Source organism: Neodiprion pinetum, chromosome 6 (genome assembly GCF_021155775.2).
Source record: "Neodiprion pinetum isolate iyNeoPine1 chromosome 6, iyNeoPine1.2, whole genome shotgun sequence".
Classification (NCBI taxonomy): Eukaryota; Metazoa; Arthropoda; class Insecta; order Hymenoptera; family Diprionidae; genus Neodiprion; species Neodiprion pinetum.
The window spans coordinates 13,557,199-13,574,833 of record NC_060237.1 but is presented as its reverse complement, the minus strand read 5'-3'; the positions used below and the strand labels follow the sequence as shown (position 1 = coordinate 13,574,833).

Here is a 17,635-nt window from a genome sequence, read left to right as displayed (position 1 = left end):
GGTGATAGGGGTAGAGGTCGAGGTAAAGGATACGTGGGAGGTCGGCGCGAAAAAGGGGGGAGAAAAGGGGATATGGATAGCAAGGCTAGAGAATAGGGAGCAAAAGAGGCAGGTTATGGGAAGAAAAAGCCTCCTTAAAGGGAGGGAGGAGAGAATAGAGGAGGATCTCACCTGGGCAGAGAGGAGAATGAAATGGAAGTTGAGGGAGATAGCAGCTATCGAGGAGAGAAGGGGAAACAGAGTAAGAATAGGGTATAAAAAGATCTGGATAGAAGGGAAAATGTGGAAGTGGGATGAGATAGGAGAGGTGCTTAGGGACGGTGCAGGGAGAGAGAGGGAATAGGGGCAAAGGGAGGGGAGGGGAGAAGTAGGGGAAGGCGATAGGGGAAGGACGAATAGGGAATAGAATAAGGTAAAATAGGATAAGGTCAAGTAGAGATAAGGATAAAGAATAAGAAAAGGATATGAGGGAAAGTAAGGGAATGGCAAGGCAACGGCACAGGGCACAGGCAAGTAGAAAATAAGTAAGGATGAGGTTGGAAGTAAGAATAGGATAAGAATAGGTTAAGAAAACATGTAAAAATATGGTAAAGGGAGAGGAAAATGGAAGTCTTTGTAACCCCAAGGGGAACAATAAATATTACATACATATACATGATTATTAAAAATTTCTAATATAGAACTATTGAACTAAGAAAATATTAATTTCTCATAGTGAACAGTTATTTGTGAGTGGTGTCAATTACTTCATCAGGTCCTCCATTTTGTTTGCTCAAAATTTTTATTCTAGATTTGAAATCCGCGAGCTCAAAACCACACATTTAGCGATTTTCTCCAAAATCGGATGCTTCTTAATAACGAAAATAGTCACTTCCGGTCCGCCATTTTGTTTTTTCAAAATTTTTATTACAGATTTGAAGTCTGCGAGCTCATAACCGTACATTCAGCGATTTTTCCCCAAATCGGATTCTTTTTAGTAACGAAAATAGTCACCTCTGGTCCGCCATTTTGTTTTTTTAAAATTTTTATTCTAGGTTTGAAATCAGCGAGCTTATAACCATACATTTAGCGATTTTGCCCTAAATTGGATGCTTTTTTGTAACGAAAATAGTCACTTCCGGTCCACCATTTTGTTTTTTCAAAATTTTTATTCGAGACTTGAAGTCAGCGAGTTCAAAAACTAAATAATCACCTTCCAAATTTCAAGTACCCGCGTTTCCGTATGATTGCCCACCTTCCCGAAATCCAGCCCACTGTGCGCCGTCAGGTATTCCATGGTTCAAACAAATGCGGTAGAAGAATCCTTGTGTTCGGTCTTCAACTGTGTTTTTTTTTTTGCAGGTGTGCAGTAAACCAGGCCTCCCTCACTCATACGCCATTACTTGGTTTTCGGCTCGGATTGATATTTCATTCCTCAAGAACCTGCGTAGCTGAGCTTAAACGAAGCAGGAAGAAGTAAAAATGAACGTAGAAAAGTCGTACATTACATCACCTAGTTGTGAGAAAAAAAAAAAACAATTACAACAGCAAACCGAAATTTTTATTTTTTTTCAAATCAACCTATTTTAGAATAAAAAATAAAGAAAACTGTCGAAAGAATTTTAAAAAAAAAAATATCGTCTATCCACCTACGAAATCACCAACGCCGCGTGAACACTAGGGTTTTAATGGCATGAATAAAACGGAGCGTACGCTAAGGTCACATCATGATCAAAGGACTCAAGCGCCTTGTCACAGATCAACGCTTAATACTACCCAAATTTTTGAAAGAAAAGAGCGGAACCTCACCCTTCATCAATGTCAGCGAAACTCGAAAATTAAATTTCGACTGTGCATCAAAAGTCCCATTGTTCACACGGAGACTTAATCAATTTAATTTCTGTAATGCGTTTTGGAAAACATAGTTAATACTTTTTCATCGCGTTACGGTGATTACGTCATTTTCACAGTTTCTGGATTTTCTCACTCACACCTAGTATTTAAGATTACGTCAATCGACGTTTATACAACAAAACATTATGGGCTGTTCTCCCCATTTACTCGCTTGCATCGCATTGTGCGCGCACTTGAGTTAGCGGATCCCTACATTACCTAAGCTGTCAATAACGTAACAATCAACGTGTAACCTTGGTTGTCTTTACTCTGGGCGATAGATATCGTGGCCATGGTGGCACGTCGGTAAAAATTAAGGAAAGGTTGGACATGAGCTCTTGTAATACCGTATGGGTAACTGTGCCCGAAAATAAATACCGTTTTGTGCAATATAAATATTATACCCGAATCCTAGTACATGCATATTCAGTAATTCAAAAGGTGTATGCAGTAAAATTTAATACGATTCCACCAAGTACACTTAAAACCAGGTTTCACACATTTTCTTCGAGCTCTGTTCGCATGTCCAAAATTTGTTGTAAGGTATGGATAAGGTTATGCTGATTGCGAACAATTTGTGAATGTGCTTATTAGTACACGTAATCGGACAACATCAATGTTGAGTTTCATACACCGCAAAATCCATACGTTTCCTGCACCAACCAGTCTCTATTGTAACGTATCCAAGCCATAAAATTCGATAAAATTTTGTAAACATGACTATTTATGCGCCTCTGAAGGAAATCAGAGCACTGTACAGCGCTGCCCAGATTTTGCATGACACATGATTGCACGCATAGAGGTGTTTACTTGTACGATACGTTCAACGAGTATTACTCCATGTGTAATACAATCTCATTCTGCAAATGATTTTTACCATGAAAATGCATATGCTACAGTACTCTTATTAAACCACAAGTTTCGTTGCGAAGAACAATATAAGCAGAAACAATTACAGATCTATATTTTATAATGTGAGGTTCGTGCGCGTTTGTGTGCATTAGTGTGTGTGTATGTGCGCGCGCGCGCGCTCTGTGCATGTAGATGGGTGATATATATTTCATCTTATTGTTTAACAATACGAGAATAATTATTGAGATGTCGACCACATGAAAGCTCAATCCATCACATAGTTCAATTGAGTAGTTCTTTCATTTTTAACACAACGCCTATTCGCAATATCACTCAAAGTTTTCAGAAATTCTGCATTTTGAGTAGGTGAATCTCAAACCATGTAAACTACATGACAAGTATTTTACATTGCGTTTTCCAGCTGAGTTTTCTGTACAATAAGTTTTATCACACTCGGTGATGTATTTTGTTGAATGACATAACTATAAAACTTCCGTAGTGTTCGATAAAGTTTGGCATTGTCGATTTTATTCACAATTATTTCGAACGTATTCGTATCTGGCTTCACATCGCACAAAATCAGTTCAGGTAACGAATAAACACTGTCTTGTACTCATGATTGTAGTCCAACAATTTTGGTGATGTGATGAATTCGGATTGATCTAGCCCACTCGATGATTGCTGGGATCAAAGTTCGCAGGGAAGATCAGGAAACGCCATAAGTACAGGCAGCGTTTTCAAGTAGACTTATTTTTTCCTCCGGGAGTATAGCTGCTTTCTGCCATTCGTCCCTGACCTGCGCATAATAAATGAACCTGTTATATGTTCATGTATATGAAGTATTACTATCGTTGGAAAGAGTGTATATAAAAGAAACGAGATGTTGAAATGTGTCTAATAGGAATCAATTTGTGAGACATTACTGGAAATGAAATTCACAAGGTTTCCGGCTAGGAATAAAGGGAAAAGAAGAGCTTTCTGATGCACGAAGCATAACATTTTGAGCTACAATCATCGAACGCCACTAACGTATCAAGAAACTGGCCAAAGATACCGCAATAACAAGCTTACAGCTTATTACAATGAGAATTATCAGATAGTCCTCCCCTTCATGATTTTAGGCCGCGTTTCGAAATTTCCATTAGATTGCGGGTTTGAAGGGGACACATTTGAGCTCAACCTAGAATCAATCCGTTAAATATAAGTTATTGTGTTGTTGCATAAGGTGAAATTACCCGTTACGCCCATCATTTCCTGATCTAGTAGTCATCATAGATAAAAATAAATGCCTTAACTATCAAATGTTATGGAATGAACAAGAAACAATTCTATGTCAGACTTTGAACTGTAATCACGTACGGCCTGTTGAAGCATTTTTTCCCACCTTTTGATCTTGTTGCTGGTTTGATTGCTTTAATAGTTCACGAGCATTTATTTATATATGATACGAGTGGAGGCTGTAACAGTTGGTGTCGGAAACATGATATTTGAGCTGTGCAAGTGATTCAATTCACTACGCGATTTTGAAACTAAGTACAGCTCGGAACACTTGCGCTCGTCGATGGAGAAGCTCCTGTGGGGACAATTCTTCTTTGGGAGAAGCCACGCGAGTTTCTGAGTCGGCTACAGTATCCAATGTTACGTCGCTCACTCGAATGGTTATCTCACAACAAATTAAACGACACGACGCTGCCCCTCTCCGTCAACAACAACTTCCAGAAGCTGTAAATCAGCTACAACTGCGGCTCCTCTTAACGGTAGCCGAACGACAGCGCGAGGCAGCTGAACGGTGACAAAAAAAAAAAAAAAACACGAAGCAGCAACAGTACTAATGTCTCCAGTTTCTGCAAGAACAACATTTACAGCAACGGATGATCCTCAAGACGCACTCGCGTTCCAAAACCCGGAATCGAGACTGGCTCCAGTTCTTAAGACCAAATAAAGGAAAGATAGGTCTGGAGAAAAAACACAAACTCCGCGGCCTTTCCTCCTCCTGTTTCATCTCACGCTGTCCAAATGGTGCAGGATCAATTTTCGTGCAGGATTATTCAAGGCTTGAGTATTTTTATAGGGAAACAGAAGTATCCCTTCTTACTTACAAAAAGAACTGGCAGGGTATAATCCGTGAATTTGCACGAGAATTCGCAGAAAGAAAGAGTAATGAAAATGAACGAACATCTATTTTCGGTTATTTGTAGACACTGGCCCGTGTATAAGAAAATTACGGTCGAAGTTTTAACGCCATTTCATAAGTCTGCGTGCGCTCCTTGCTCAAGGGGATTGGTGGCGCAGTGGCTCGCATTACGGCGTCGGGAATTGGCTCTTCGTGTTCAAGTCACACGAACAAAACACGAAGGCACTTTTGCCGCAGTCACATTTCTCGGTATGAATGTTCAAAAATAATAATACTTGATATTATGCATTTGTCATTTCCAATTATCTTTAAACCTCGTATCCTGTAGCACAATTTTGAACTAACAGACAATTGCTTCGGAATAATGAATTGTAATTAAAATAAAGCGTCCTTGTACTTATCAATAAAATAAAGAACGATGAGGAAGGTTTTCTTGGATATGAAGGTCAAAATGTATAAACAAAATATTTGTTTACATAAACCTTTATATCCATGAAAACCTTTCTAATCATCATATTGAGGTCAGGAATCGTCATTTCATAAAATAAAGAAAATTCGTGAAGTAAACTTTGACGAAAAAATTAGAAGGAATTGATCAGGACTTGAACACGAGACGCAAAATCTTGAAATCGTAACGTCAGTCACTGCCCCACCAATCCGGTTGAGCAAGGAGTGTGCGAAGGGGCTCATGACGTAACATCGAGACTTTATGAGATTGATGAGACTGATATTGAGACTTTATTTGACATTTTTTCGGAAACGGTCGAGTGTCTGTGGGTAAGCTGGAATATGTGTTCGATAATCTTCAAAATTCATGGGTAACCCCTGACGGGTTCTCCTTATCAGCCTCAAATGTACGAAGAGGCTACTTTCTGTGTGTCTCTCTCTCGTCCAGTAGCTCACACCAACCGTGTCAAAATTCGTAGTAGCGAATCGCCGCCAAGTTACCTTGAAGGCAAGAGCCAGCCGAGAATTATTTACCCGGCCGAACTACTTCCCTATCTTCCTGTATGAAACCAACCAGTTATGTCTCAGGAACGTGTGAATATTTTTGAATTACACTGACACAGCTGGTACTCCCTGACATTATAATCTTGGCGTGAGAGTCTGATCGAAACCTGTCGAAAGGTTTGCACAGTATTAGCTGTCAAAGATAATAAAAAAACAATATTTTTCTTCTTTTCTACGCCAGAGCGTCTTGTGAATACAATTGCTATGAAACGAGTATACCAACCGACTTCAAGTTTAAAACACAAACATTTGGCATCAAAATCTTGTCACCTATTCATTTTATCATGGATCTGAATCCGTTTTCAGCTGCTATAGCATCATAAAATTGCAAAGTGTGTCGATGAAAAGTTAGCCGCTAGGTAGAGCAGTTAATAATATAACCCTCCGATGGTATTGTTGATCGTTCAGCCGTAATGGCCGCCCCTGGTACTGTCACGCTAGTCACATTGTCGATCGTAGAAATATTTATAATAAATTATTATTATTCATTGATATGCAATCCGATCTTGGAATTATAAATTTGGTGAAAATCGGTCATGCTGATCGCTTTATGAAATAAGTGAGTAAGTGAACAGCGATCTAGTGTCGTAAAAGCGAAAAAATACGATAATTGTAGTTTTAAACCGATTCATGTTAATTTTCAGTGACATTTGCATTTCGAACTCTTGTGATTGCACAGATAAAATCTTCTGAGCTAGGTATCGATAAAGAATCGAACTAACGAAGATGCGGTATTCTGCAATCGATCCGAATTTGCAAAACAGACTGAATAACTATGAGATGGCTAGCAAGAGAATACCCAAGAGAAAGTTTTTCGTTCGTCATGGATCTCACTAAGCAATGCTAACCGAAGCCAGTGGAAGAATAGTCATAATGCCTCCAACCAGACAGTATGTTACGGACGTTGATTCTCATTAGATTACGTTTATTTACATGACATGTGGAAGATGAATGGATCAGTCTCAACTATTCCATTTTTACCAAGGGCATGACTAATTTATTTATTAATTTGTATGTTTTCTACCATTACTTAAAATATGTCCGAATTACCAATCCGATACACTAGACAACCACGATGCTTCAAATTGATTACAAACCATGCAATCAAAAACGAAGTCTGAATATATAAAGTGTACTTCCTCTTCGAGCACAACTGTAAGAATGTCTGTAAGTGTGTTTACATTTTGGAATCTTACGCTTCTGATGCGAAGCCCGTAAGACAGTCAATGACCGTCTAATATTGAAATGCGGATATGCATTATCAATATTAATATTAATCACGAGGCATTTTTCATTGTTGAACATATAATTTTGAAAAACTGGTAAATTCGAAAAATTAACGACGGAGCCAGGAATCGAACCTGGTATCTAGAGATGCTTTACCTGAGCCTTACTCCACTAGACCACCTAGCCGCCCTGACTCTGATGTCGTTAATTCCTCTCATCACCAGTAAGTTCAAATTTGTTTTCTTGTGCTGTGACAGTATGTGTGAATATATAAAGTGTTCTTCCTCTTCGAGCACAACTGTAAGAATGTCTGTAAGTGTGTTTACATTTTGGAATCTTACGCTTCTGATGCGAAGCCCGTAAGACAGTTAATGACCGTCTAATATTGAAATGCGGATATGCATTATCAATATTAATATTAATCACGAGGCATTTTTCATTGTTGAACATATAATTTTGAAAAACTGGTAAATTCGAAAAATTAACGACGGAGCCAGGAATCGAACCTGGTATCTAGAGATGCTTTACCTGAGCCTTACTCCACTAGACCACCTAGCCGCCCTGACTCTGATGTCGTTAATTCCTCTTATCACCAGTAAGTTCAAATTTGTTTTCTTGTGCTGTGATAGTATGTGTGAATATATAAAGTGTTCTTCCTCTTCGAGCACAACTGTACGAATGTCTGTAAGTGTGTTTACATTTTGGAATCTTACGCTTCTGATGCGAAGCCCGTAAGACAGTCAATGACCGTCTAATATTGAAATGCGGATATGCATGATCAATATTAATATTAATCACGAGGCATTTTTCATTGGTGAACATATAATTTTGAGAAACTCGTAAATTCGAAAAATTAACGACGGAGCCAGGAATCGAACCTGGTATCTAGAGATGCTTTACCGGAGCCTTACTCCACTAGACCACCTAGCCGCCCTGACTCTGATGTCGTTAATTCCTCTCATCACCAGTAAGTTCAAATTTGTTTTCTTGTGCTGTGACAGTATGTGTGAATATATAAAGTGTTCTTCCTCTTCGAGCACAACTGTAAGAATGTCTGTAAGTGTGTTTACATTTTGGAATCTTACGCTTCTGATGCGAAGCCCGTAAGACAGTCAATGACCGTCTGATATTGGAATGCGGATAAGCATTATCAATATTAATATTAATCACGAGGCATTTTTCATTGTTGAACATATAATTTTGAAAAACTGGTGAATTCGAAAAATTAATTCGATAATGCATATCCGCATTTCAATATTAGACGGTCATTGACTGTCTTACGGGCTTCGCATCAGAAGCGTAAGATTCCAAAATGTAAACACACTTACAGACATTCTTACAGTTGTGCTCGAAGAGGAAGAACACTTTATATATTCACACATACTGTCACAGCACAAGAAAACAAATTTGAACTTACTGGTGATGAGAGGAATTAACGACATCAGAGTCAGGGCGGCTAGGTGGTCTAGTGGAGTAAGGCTCCGGTAAAGCATCTCTAGATACCAGGTTCGATTCCTGGCTCCGTCGTTAATTTATCGAATTTACCAGTTTTTTAAAATTATATGTTCAAAAACACAGTCTGTCTGCTGATTCGAATCTCACAGTTGACATGAATACACTGCTATATTTCATATCTGCTACGTAGCCTTGATTCATATAAAATACGCTTGAAGAATGAGGAGCGACAGAGTGAAACCTTTTCTTCGATTGGTTATTATTTTGTGTTTTACAGTTACTTGGACCATTAGTATTCTACTATCAATCCATTCAAACAAAAAGATGTATTACTATAGCGAGGCGACATTACAAAACAAAAGGTGGCCCGCAGGTGATGCAAAAGTTAATGCACCATGTATCTTGTCAGAATGAATCAACACCACGAGACTACCTGTTGTTATTTTTCAGGAATAGGAAGCGGGTAATAATTTTTTTTATTTAATGACACACTGCAGATTGATTCAAAACGATAAGCCAATTTTATTAATTAAAAGAAAATGAACGTGTTCTTCACCACGTGATACATTGACCGGAACAGACTCTCTCTCGTTCTATCTTTTGTACATGCTCAGGTACACCAGCGCTCCTCTCGTATTATACTCGCACTGACGCCTTTCTTTCAATGGCGCTCACAGGTGCGCGAGATTCGAGTGTGACAAACTCTCATCCAACACTACCAACTACCAACTTAACATATCGATAGTTCGGCAACATTAACTGCTTATCAAGAGCACTGATATGAATGTAAATACCTGTAGTCAAATGGTATGCTATACATTTCTATATTCAATAAGTTACCTGAAATGATACATACAAACGCAGTGATGAGTCGTCATCGTTTGTTTGTTTCATCCAACTGCATACTTTTCACAGTCACTCGGACGATTCCTATTCGATTATCAATTCGTTGAAACAGACAAATATTGAACTCCAACATGATAACTTCCCGGCACAAACGACGATCGATAGCTGTTCTGGAGTTAGCACTCACATATCTTTTATTGTCCTGAACCAATCTCCACTAGCCTGACAACTGCTAACTTTATCTGCCTATCCATCTGCACTGCTGGCTTTCTAGCGACATGTCTATATAGTTTCAATATTTCACTTCAAACGGCACGCACTGAGCAAAATATTATTGCTAAATCACTGATTATCGTATAGAACAATTTTTTCTGTACGATGTTTCTGCAAGCTCCGCCTACCATCATCAGGTTTCTTTCATGAAATCAATAACAATTCATTACATTAATTACAATTGCTCACTCAATTTCAAGCTACAACCGTTACACGGCAGAAACTTTTTTTTTGATCCCCATTACATATCAATACTTTCAACTATTTGCTTATTTCTTAGTTTACGTAAATTCCAGAATTTCATATTTTTATATTACAGTTTAATCTAATATGGATGAATAATTCATTTACACTTACATAAATTAATATTCATTAACGCTTGCGGTATTTATCACATGGTGTACATAGAAGTAGTGAATTCCAACCTAAATATAATATCTAAACTATTGTCCTCATAGTCAATTTAATAATCATATTTAGAAGTCAAGTGCATATTTACATATTTATTTGCGTACTGGCGGAATTTTTTGAACAAGTCTATACCAAATTTTATGAACCGTTAGATGATGTCCGAATAGAGGTGGCTCAGGTTTGTCTATCTTTGACTTTCACCAACGGATTCAAATCTGCATATTATAAATGCAATCGTATAATTGTGTAGTGACTAATTGCATGTTCCTTATTTTTTATGTGATCGTTATTTTGCTTATTTCTCTACAGAAAACTAAATTGTTCTTATTATTAATTCTTTGAAAGAAATTATACTCACAAGGAAGGCATCCCAGCTCGAACTCTCCAATTTGATTTCTTTTGTAATATGTTATAGTAGACTAAAAACTAAGTGACACGCGTTTTTTTTTTTTATCGGCAATGAAACACTTTAAGGGGGTGAAGCCACCCTTTAAGGTGAAGCATGTCAAGGGGCTATTTGGCAGTTTCATCCACAAGAACATAATATTTTTCAACCAAACCAACTGGAAAAGTTTGCTCACAAAGAGAAATGAAAAATGTATTTTTCTCAAGAAAATAAACAAAAACCTTAAGGGGGTGAGCCAGCCCTAAATATAATCACATTTATGTAAAAAATTGTCAAATTCAAGTCTAAGAACCTGAAAAAATATATATAGCGTATGAATACAAACGAAATTTACATGATTTTGGATTTTCCTGAAAAAAAATATTGGCCGGGGCAACTACCCCCGAACGCTGTTTATCTTGCGTGTATGCAAAAAATTGTCAAATTCGAGTCTGAGAATCTGAAAAATATACAATGCGTAGGAACACGATGGAAATACGACATATACGGATTTTTTCGAAAAAAAATATTCAAAGGCTTAACTACCCCTGAACGCTGTATATCTTACGTGTACGCAAAAAATGCTTCAATTTAAGTCTAAGAATCTGAAAAAATATATATTGCGTATGGACATGAAGGAAATATGACATGTCTTTGGATTTTCTTGACCATAAATACTGAACGGAACTACTCTTAAAATGCTTTCAATTGTTGAGGTTTTTTTTTATTTTCTCACTTTATCATCAAAGGCTCAAAAATAAATCATCTGGAACAAAGACAATGTGATGTTTCGAATGAATTTTAATACGTTTTACTGGTATAACTTGTCATTACGAAAATTATAAACAAAACATTATTAATTTTCGAATCTTGAACAACAATGATGGTCGTCGAAAAAGTGTTTAAAGCACAAGGATACACCTTGAATAACAGCAATGCCTGTGCAGCCTTCGATTTCGCAATGGGATTTACGAGAATCCCCGAAACTGAAATCAACTGGATTTTCCAATTTTTCTAGTTTTTCATCAATGTATCCAGATTTATACCAAGAGTATTTGGAAAGATTAATGTATCGCGGAGAGGATTATTTATTGATTGTGGACCAAAAATTGCAGTCTTACAATGTTTTTTCATAAATATTGACTGACTTTATGATTCATCAGAATGGCACTATCTGAAAAGTGTCGCACGAAATTTTTCCAAATTCAAAAACCGTATACATCTAGAGGTTGGATTTTTACCGTCGTCCCTGTTGGTATTAATTTTAGAATAATATTTCTATTTCGGGGTGTAGTTTCTGCTACTACTGTAAGACAGTGACCACTCCATAAATCAATTAGTAATACGCTGCTTTGTTCTACATTTTGAAAACACATTTCCATCAACCAAGTATCAAAGTGATCCGAAACAAATGAAAAGAAGCAAATGCGGCTTAAGGTATATTTTTGTGAGTAAGAATGTTAAATAAAAATTATTTTATATTTGTACCTGAAGTAATTTTTCGAGATTTTGATGCCGCTATATAGGTAATAATGGGTCTGAATAAATTCGCATGTACAACCGGCCTGAACTTGCCACTTTGTTCTTTTAACAACAAAAAGAGAGGTGATAAAAGTTTTCCTTCAGCTGATATCAGCGGTTGTATTATGTAACTATGGGTTGTAGATTTAACTGACTGGACAAGGCTTGCTTTTCTCCTTCGTCAGCCAATGTTCTTCCCGAATGCATCCCGAGCTGGAATCCGCTTTGATCGAAATTGTACACATTTTGAATTCCAAAATTTGCTATATCGTGTTTAACATGAGCCACAAATTCATCTGCCTTCACTTTTGACCGTTCGGCATCTTCTGAAGTTTTTCTCCTGATAAATTTATTGATTTTCCTATTCGGTGTGCGTGTTTATATCGATATAACCATTTTTTTGAAGCTGTAATCGGAAATCTTTATGGCCAATTTCTTTCTGGGCTTGTAAGGCCCTTTAGTGTAAATGATTATCATGAACGATGAAACCGGCGTCGACAGCTACTTTAGAATTATTCAACCTGATGTCACAAATTCTAGTGATTTTTTCACTGTAAGTGCCACCTTTATTTAACGAATGAGCCCATTGTCGCAGTTGATCTGTAGATTTTACTCTTTAAAATTTTTTTCTTACACTGTCAAAGCGTGAATTTCTTTTTCATCCGCTTCTCCAAAAATCTACGGCTCTTGATTTATAACCGTACGATACATCTTCTTCGTCTTTCGTACACTCATTTGTAGATGGCACAGGCTTGATAGGTAAAAGTATACATAATGTCATCTTCTATTACTTGGGCATTAGTATCTTTGTATGGTTCTTGAAAACCTGGGGATTCTTCAATTCTCAATTCCACGTGATGAAATTCATTCACCGCGGCTACCCTAGTAGAAATTATGAGTGGGCGCTGGTCAGGCGCTGACTAGTTCAACTCGTTTCTGACTATTTTCTGAGGTGGCAAACTGCCCTGCGCCTGACTAGGGATGTTACACTTGGCCAGGCTAGCGCCTAACCAACCCAGCTGATGAGGCGCTTATCAGTGTTTCCTAAATATACCTATCCAGCGCGCCGTCAGCCCCGACTGATCACATTACACGGCTAAATCCAGTATTTAGATGGGTAATGAAAATAATGTAGAAACAAAATTCAATATCAAATATTTATTATTTACTTTATATTTATTGACATTAGTGTAATATGAATATTGATATGTAGGGGAGAGCGGGGTAAAGGGGGGCACCTCAGCCGATAAAAAAAAATTTCCGAAAATTCTAGGTTTCTTTATAATTGAAAATCTCGTTGAAAATATTTTTTTTAAAAATCGTAAATTTTTTATCGATGATGTCAGAAATTAAAAATATATGTTTGTAATGATTTTTTTTTTTTTGAAAATTTACGAAATGATTTTTTTTTTTTTTAAGATTGTCAATCTAAAAAAAATCTAAAATTTCCGGATTTTTTTATTGGACGACGTGTCCCCTATACCCCGCTGCCCCGTTTGCCCCGCTCAACCTTACATATGTAAATATAGTTTGTCTTAATGATAAATATATCACTTGTTTCGAACAATTAAGTAGCATCTTAATATTATTTGTAGTTTTTGGTTATCATTTGGTACCGCATACAGCTCTACTATTGCTTTAGCAATAATTAATACATACTTTAATAGTTTTTTTAAAATCACGTATAGTTTCAGTATTTTAGCAATAATTAATACTTGACTAGTTTTTTAACATCACATGTAGTTTCAGTATTATTTTAGCAATAATTAGTATTCCGATACGTTCTAAACAACGAATATTTTTAAGTTTGAACATTATTACTTTGGTTTGATTTTCTTGCAAGTCCTTGAGACCAGACTGTTGTTTTATTAACATCAGTTTTCAAACATAAGTGGATCTGAATTCTCAAAGGTATCGTCAGTCCTCGGGCTAGCATTGTCCCTTTCCGGCAGGGAATTTTCATTTTCTGGTATAGCATTATTTTTTTTTCTCAGGTTAGCCTCTCGGCGTTCTTTTCTTTTTTTACGATTTCCATCCCAATCGATTGCGTTGCTGATTACATTTCCAAGCTGTTTGTAAAATACACTTTTTTTTATTGGTGATTTCCCGTTTTTAGCGTGCTGTGCGTTTAGTACTCCTGGAAAAGCAATAATTATGGAAGTGAAACGAATATTCGTCTTCACTGTTAATTGTAAATATGCCTCAAAAATAAGCAGAATTTCACTAATTATTAGATTTATAAGCAAAGAATTGTTCACTCGAGAGTAGTGATTGAAGTTTCAAAAATGTACCTTATATTCTGCTAGATGTTATTTTTCGCATAATTGGACAAACCCTCATCTTCAAATACTTAATCGAAGTCAACAGGTTCTACTTTCACCTTATCTAGCAACGTATGTATGAGACTTGACTGCTCGAAAATTATAACTGTTATCAGACTACACTACAAAAGGTGAACCACTGAACTAGTCGAGCCTTCGCAAATAAATCCTTTAAAGCCTTTTAAGATACATACTTATCAAATACAACATCAACATCATTACCCATTATGATTTTACAGAAGTTCGTCTCACTGAAGACTTCCTTGCCTTCTATCTTTTTTACTGCAGTGAACAACAATAGTAGTGTTCTTGATAGGTAGTGTTTAAGCATCGACTTGATGCTTTTTGACAATACCCCATCCCGGTCGATATGCAGGTGTAAAGAGCGTGCCTGGAAAATGTATCGAAATGAAATGTAACAGTTTCAGTCTAAGTACAATAATAAGTTTATTAACCACTATCGATCACTAAAACTTACCATTCTGTTACGGAATCCAGAATTCTCTTTATTTAATTTTTCGTCAAAAATTACGAATTTCGCCATGTTTGATATAGGTATTTCCATGTCTTCAATCTCTTCTGGTAATTGAATATTTTGGGCACCATTGGTGACTTCAATGATATTGCGCAAGGATCGCACTTCCTTTACCAAATCCTGTACGTCAACGCTGAGAGACTTTAACATTCTTACAATATTCTCATCTAAAAATAAATAGGATTGCAAATTATACTACCATGAATAAAATCCGAGTCACAAATTTGGGAGATTAAGCCGTAATAATGAGTACGTGGTGTCTGAGACCTTTTGCCAATTGTGGTCCACTTATCAGATGTGTTGGTAGGTTTTTGGAATTCTGTGAACGAGTTGGCGAATACGAACTAGAACCTTGTGGGCCAGTATCATCATCGATCCCTTGCAACACAGCTGACTTGTGATAGTTTTCAGCTACTGAAAAGGTTATAAATTCTCTGACTTTTAATATTACACTATCTAATTCTGATTAATTGATGATTGCAAATGACTTTTACCACTTGTCGAGTGTGATTTTTTTGGTACCACATTTTTAGCTCTATGTGAACTTTGATGTTAACTAATGGAAGAAGCATTAGTTGAGGGGGTCTTGGATTGAACAAACTTCAATTTATTCTGCGTACCTAGAAAGATATATAGCGAGTTGTTTTGATTGTCTTATCAAAATTTCAACAATAAACGAATTACCTGTCATATCTAATTTTTTTCGCGGAAAGTCTTTCTTTGGTGCCGATTTTGGATAGTGACTTTTGGGCGAAGTATCGATTGGTTGTGATAAGGCACGCACATTGCTATTGTTAGAGTCGGGGGAGTGAGAGCAAGGACTTAGGGAATGCCGCTTTTTTTTACCCTTCATATCTCTTTGGTTTATTGGGAAGTCTTTCTTAGAACCTGGTTTTGGCTTCACACTTTTGGGCAAAGCATTGATGGCTTGGGATGAGGCACGTACATTGCAATCGTTGCAATCGGAAGAGTCTTGTGAGACACTTGGAGAACGTGCCTTTTTCTCCCAAAGTCTGTTTCTTGACTGCCGTACAGAACTTTTCTTAGTACTTCTGTCTGAACCATTGCCTGCAACTGCAGCTGTGGGATATAATTCCATTTAGCTAAAGAATGATCAATGACGTCTGACTAGTTCCTTAGTTGTGGAGATGTTGTGAATAGCCATAACCTATCTACTTTCCAGTAATTGGTTCATGTCATGGGCAACTTGCTTGAATTTTGACCATCATTGACCTTCTATAATTATTCTACCTATAATTATTCTACATGGTTTTAAATCCAATGGTCAATTAAGATTATTCCAAATGGAACACAACGGAGGTCCACCTTGTTAATTATGACTAGGAACTATGCTTAGCACTTATATATTAGTTAATAGCTATCAACGATACTCTACCACATGAGAAGCTGAGGGCTGACAGATTGTACGCTATGCGACCATGATTCAGAATATGTAATAGTCTCGTAAGCGAATCGTAGAACAAGCTTACAGTATGAAATTAGGGCAGCAATTTAAGCTAAGCTTCAGCTTCATATGCTTGAGTTGCTGCCCAAATGAATCATGACTTCATAAATGAAGTACTTACACATGACAGAAGAACAATCAGATTCAATGATCTCGTCACTGAGCTCAGGCACATCGAATAAAGCTTGAGTCTTTACTACATCTATTTTGATGTTTTTAGGGCGATATGATCGCTCTAGTTCCTTTGCAGTTTCCTCAGGTCTTTTATCTGAATCACTGGTATAGGCATATTTTTCTTTTCTTAATATTTCTAACTTTTCCAATGCATTATTGTACGTCTCTGGAAAATTAACGATATCATGAAAGTCTAATGGCAATTGGGTCAAATATTCCGATTCATAATATCGACGGGTCCTGAGGAAATAGACGCATTTCATCTGTTTTCTTAGGACCCGTCAACCATCGACATATTATGTAAATCGAATGTAATATGGAGATTGACTTACTCGCTTGGCCTCTTAGCTCCAACGGATGTGTGGGCCAAGTTTTTGGTGGTGGTGCACAGTTTTTCACAAGGTCGTGCATTGCAGCTACTCCTTGTTCGTCATTGTAAGGTGGCGGCATAAATTTGCCAACACATTGGCCACTGTCAACGTCAAACGTGATCCACGTCGAAGGAAGTATGTCAATATCTAATAATTTTGACTGCGTCGATGAAGTGTTTTTGAAATTCACTAGCTGATACAAGTACCTTTCAACTTTGGACATGTTGGAAGAAATAGTCTGAAATACATAAATCGGTAATTTGGTCAAATTAATTACATTAATTGAATTTTGTTTCGAATATTACCCGCAAAATTAAAATACATATGTACACATATTTCCTGTCAACCCAATCTTGTAGTGGACACAATGATATAAAAATGAATTTGTTTCGATTAGATATTCAAAAAACAGCTTCTAGACATGAAAACAGCAAAACTGACTTTTTCAAATCTGATTATATGCACCACATGGAACAATTGTGAATTCGAGAACCATCGCGTTGAATTTGGAAGCCAGACGCGAGAAATTCCCACGTGGCGATTTGCGCGATCATGCAATGAAACCCGATTTTTATAACTTTATTGTTAGGAATGCCGTTGTCTATCTACACGTGTATACAAGAAGTATTCAAAATACCGTTGTGGTTATAGAAAAATACGAATGTGTTATAATATGTGTTGAAATATCGTCACTTTATAGGTTCTGTGAGAATACAATCTGGTAATGCGATAAATAGTTGTATGTTATTGGTAAAATGAGATGCAACTATAGACATAATGCC

General features: G+C 37.0%; 2 protein-coding genes across 4 annotated transcripts in view; both read right to left on the bottom strand.

Annotated features, from left to right (window-relative positions):
• Positions 1–1,619: 1,619 nt before the first annotated feature.
• LOC124221964 (dipeptidase 1) overlaps positions 1,620–17,635 on the bottom strand; it is a 1,639,756-nt gene continuing 1,623,740 nt past the window's right edge. For all 3 annotated transcript variants that reach the window (XM_046632456.2, XM_046632457.2, XM_069137092.1), the window contains exon 13: positions 1,620–3,520. In XM_046632456.2, coding sequence (XP_046488412.1) covers positions 3,431–3,520 — 90 coding nt within the window. In that variant the 3' untranslated portion in view covers positions 1,620–3,430. The remainder of the gene's footprint in view (positions 3,521–17,635) is intronic.
• LOC138191121 (uncharacterized) lies at positions 15,396–17,337 on the bottom strand. The gene is made up of 4 exons (XM_069137078.1): positions 16,815–17,337; positions 16,430–16,648; positions 15,528–15,923; positions 15,396–15,463 (listed from the first exon to the last, which is right to left on the bottom strand). Exons 1-4 carry the CDS (start codon positions 17,074–17,076, stop codon positions 15,396–15,398), a joined length of 945 nt encoding a protein of 314 aa, XP_068993179.1. The 5' UTR covers positions 17,077–17,337.

Excerpts from the sequence above, each read along its gene's own strand:
- LOC138191121 (XM_069137078.1), bottom strand. The coding sequence starts at position 17,076 with ATGTCCAAAGTTGAAAGGTACTTGTATCAGCTAGTGAATTTCAAAAAC. Across the intron at positions 15,924-16,429 it reads TGATTGTTCTTCTGTCATGT|CTGCAGTTGCAGGCAATGGT; the intron begins GTAAGTACTTCA and ends TATATCCCACAG. Across the intron at positions 15,464-15,527 it reads AAAAAAATTAGATATGACAG|GTACGCAGAATAAATTGAAG; the intron begins GTAATTCGTTTA and ends ATATCTTTCTAG.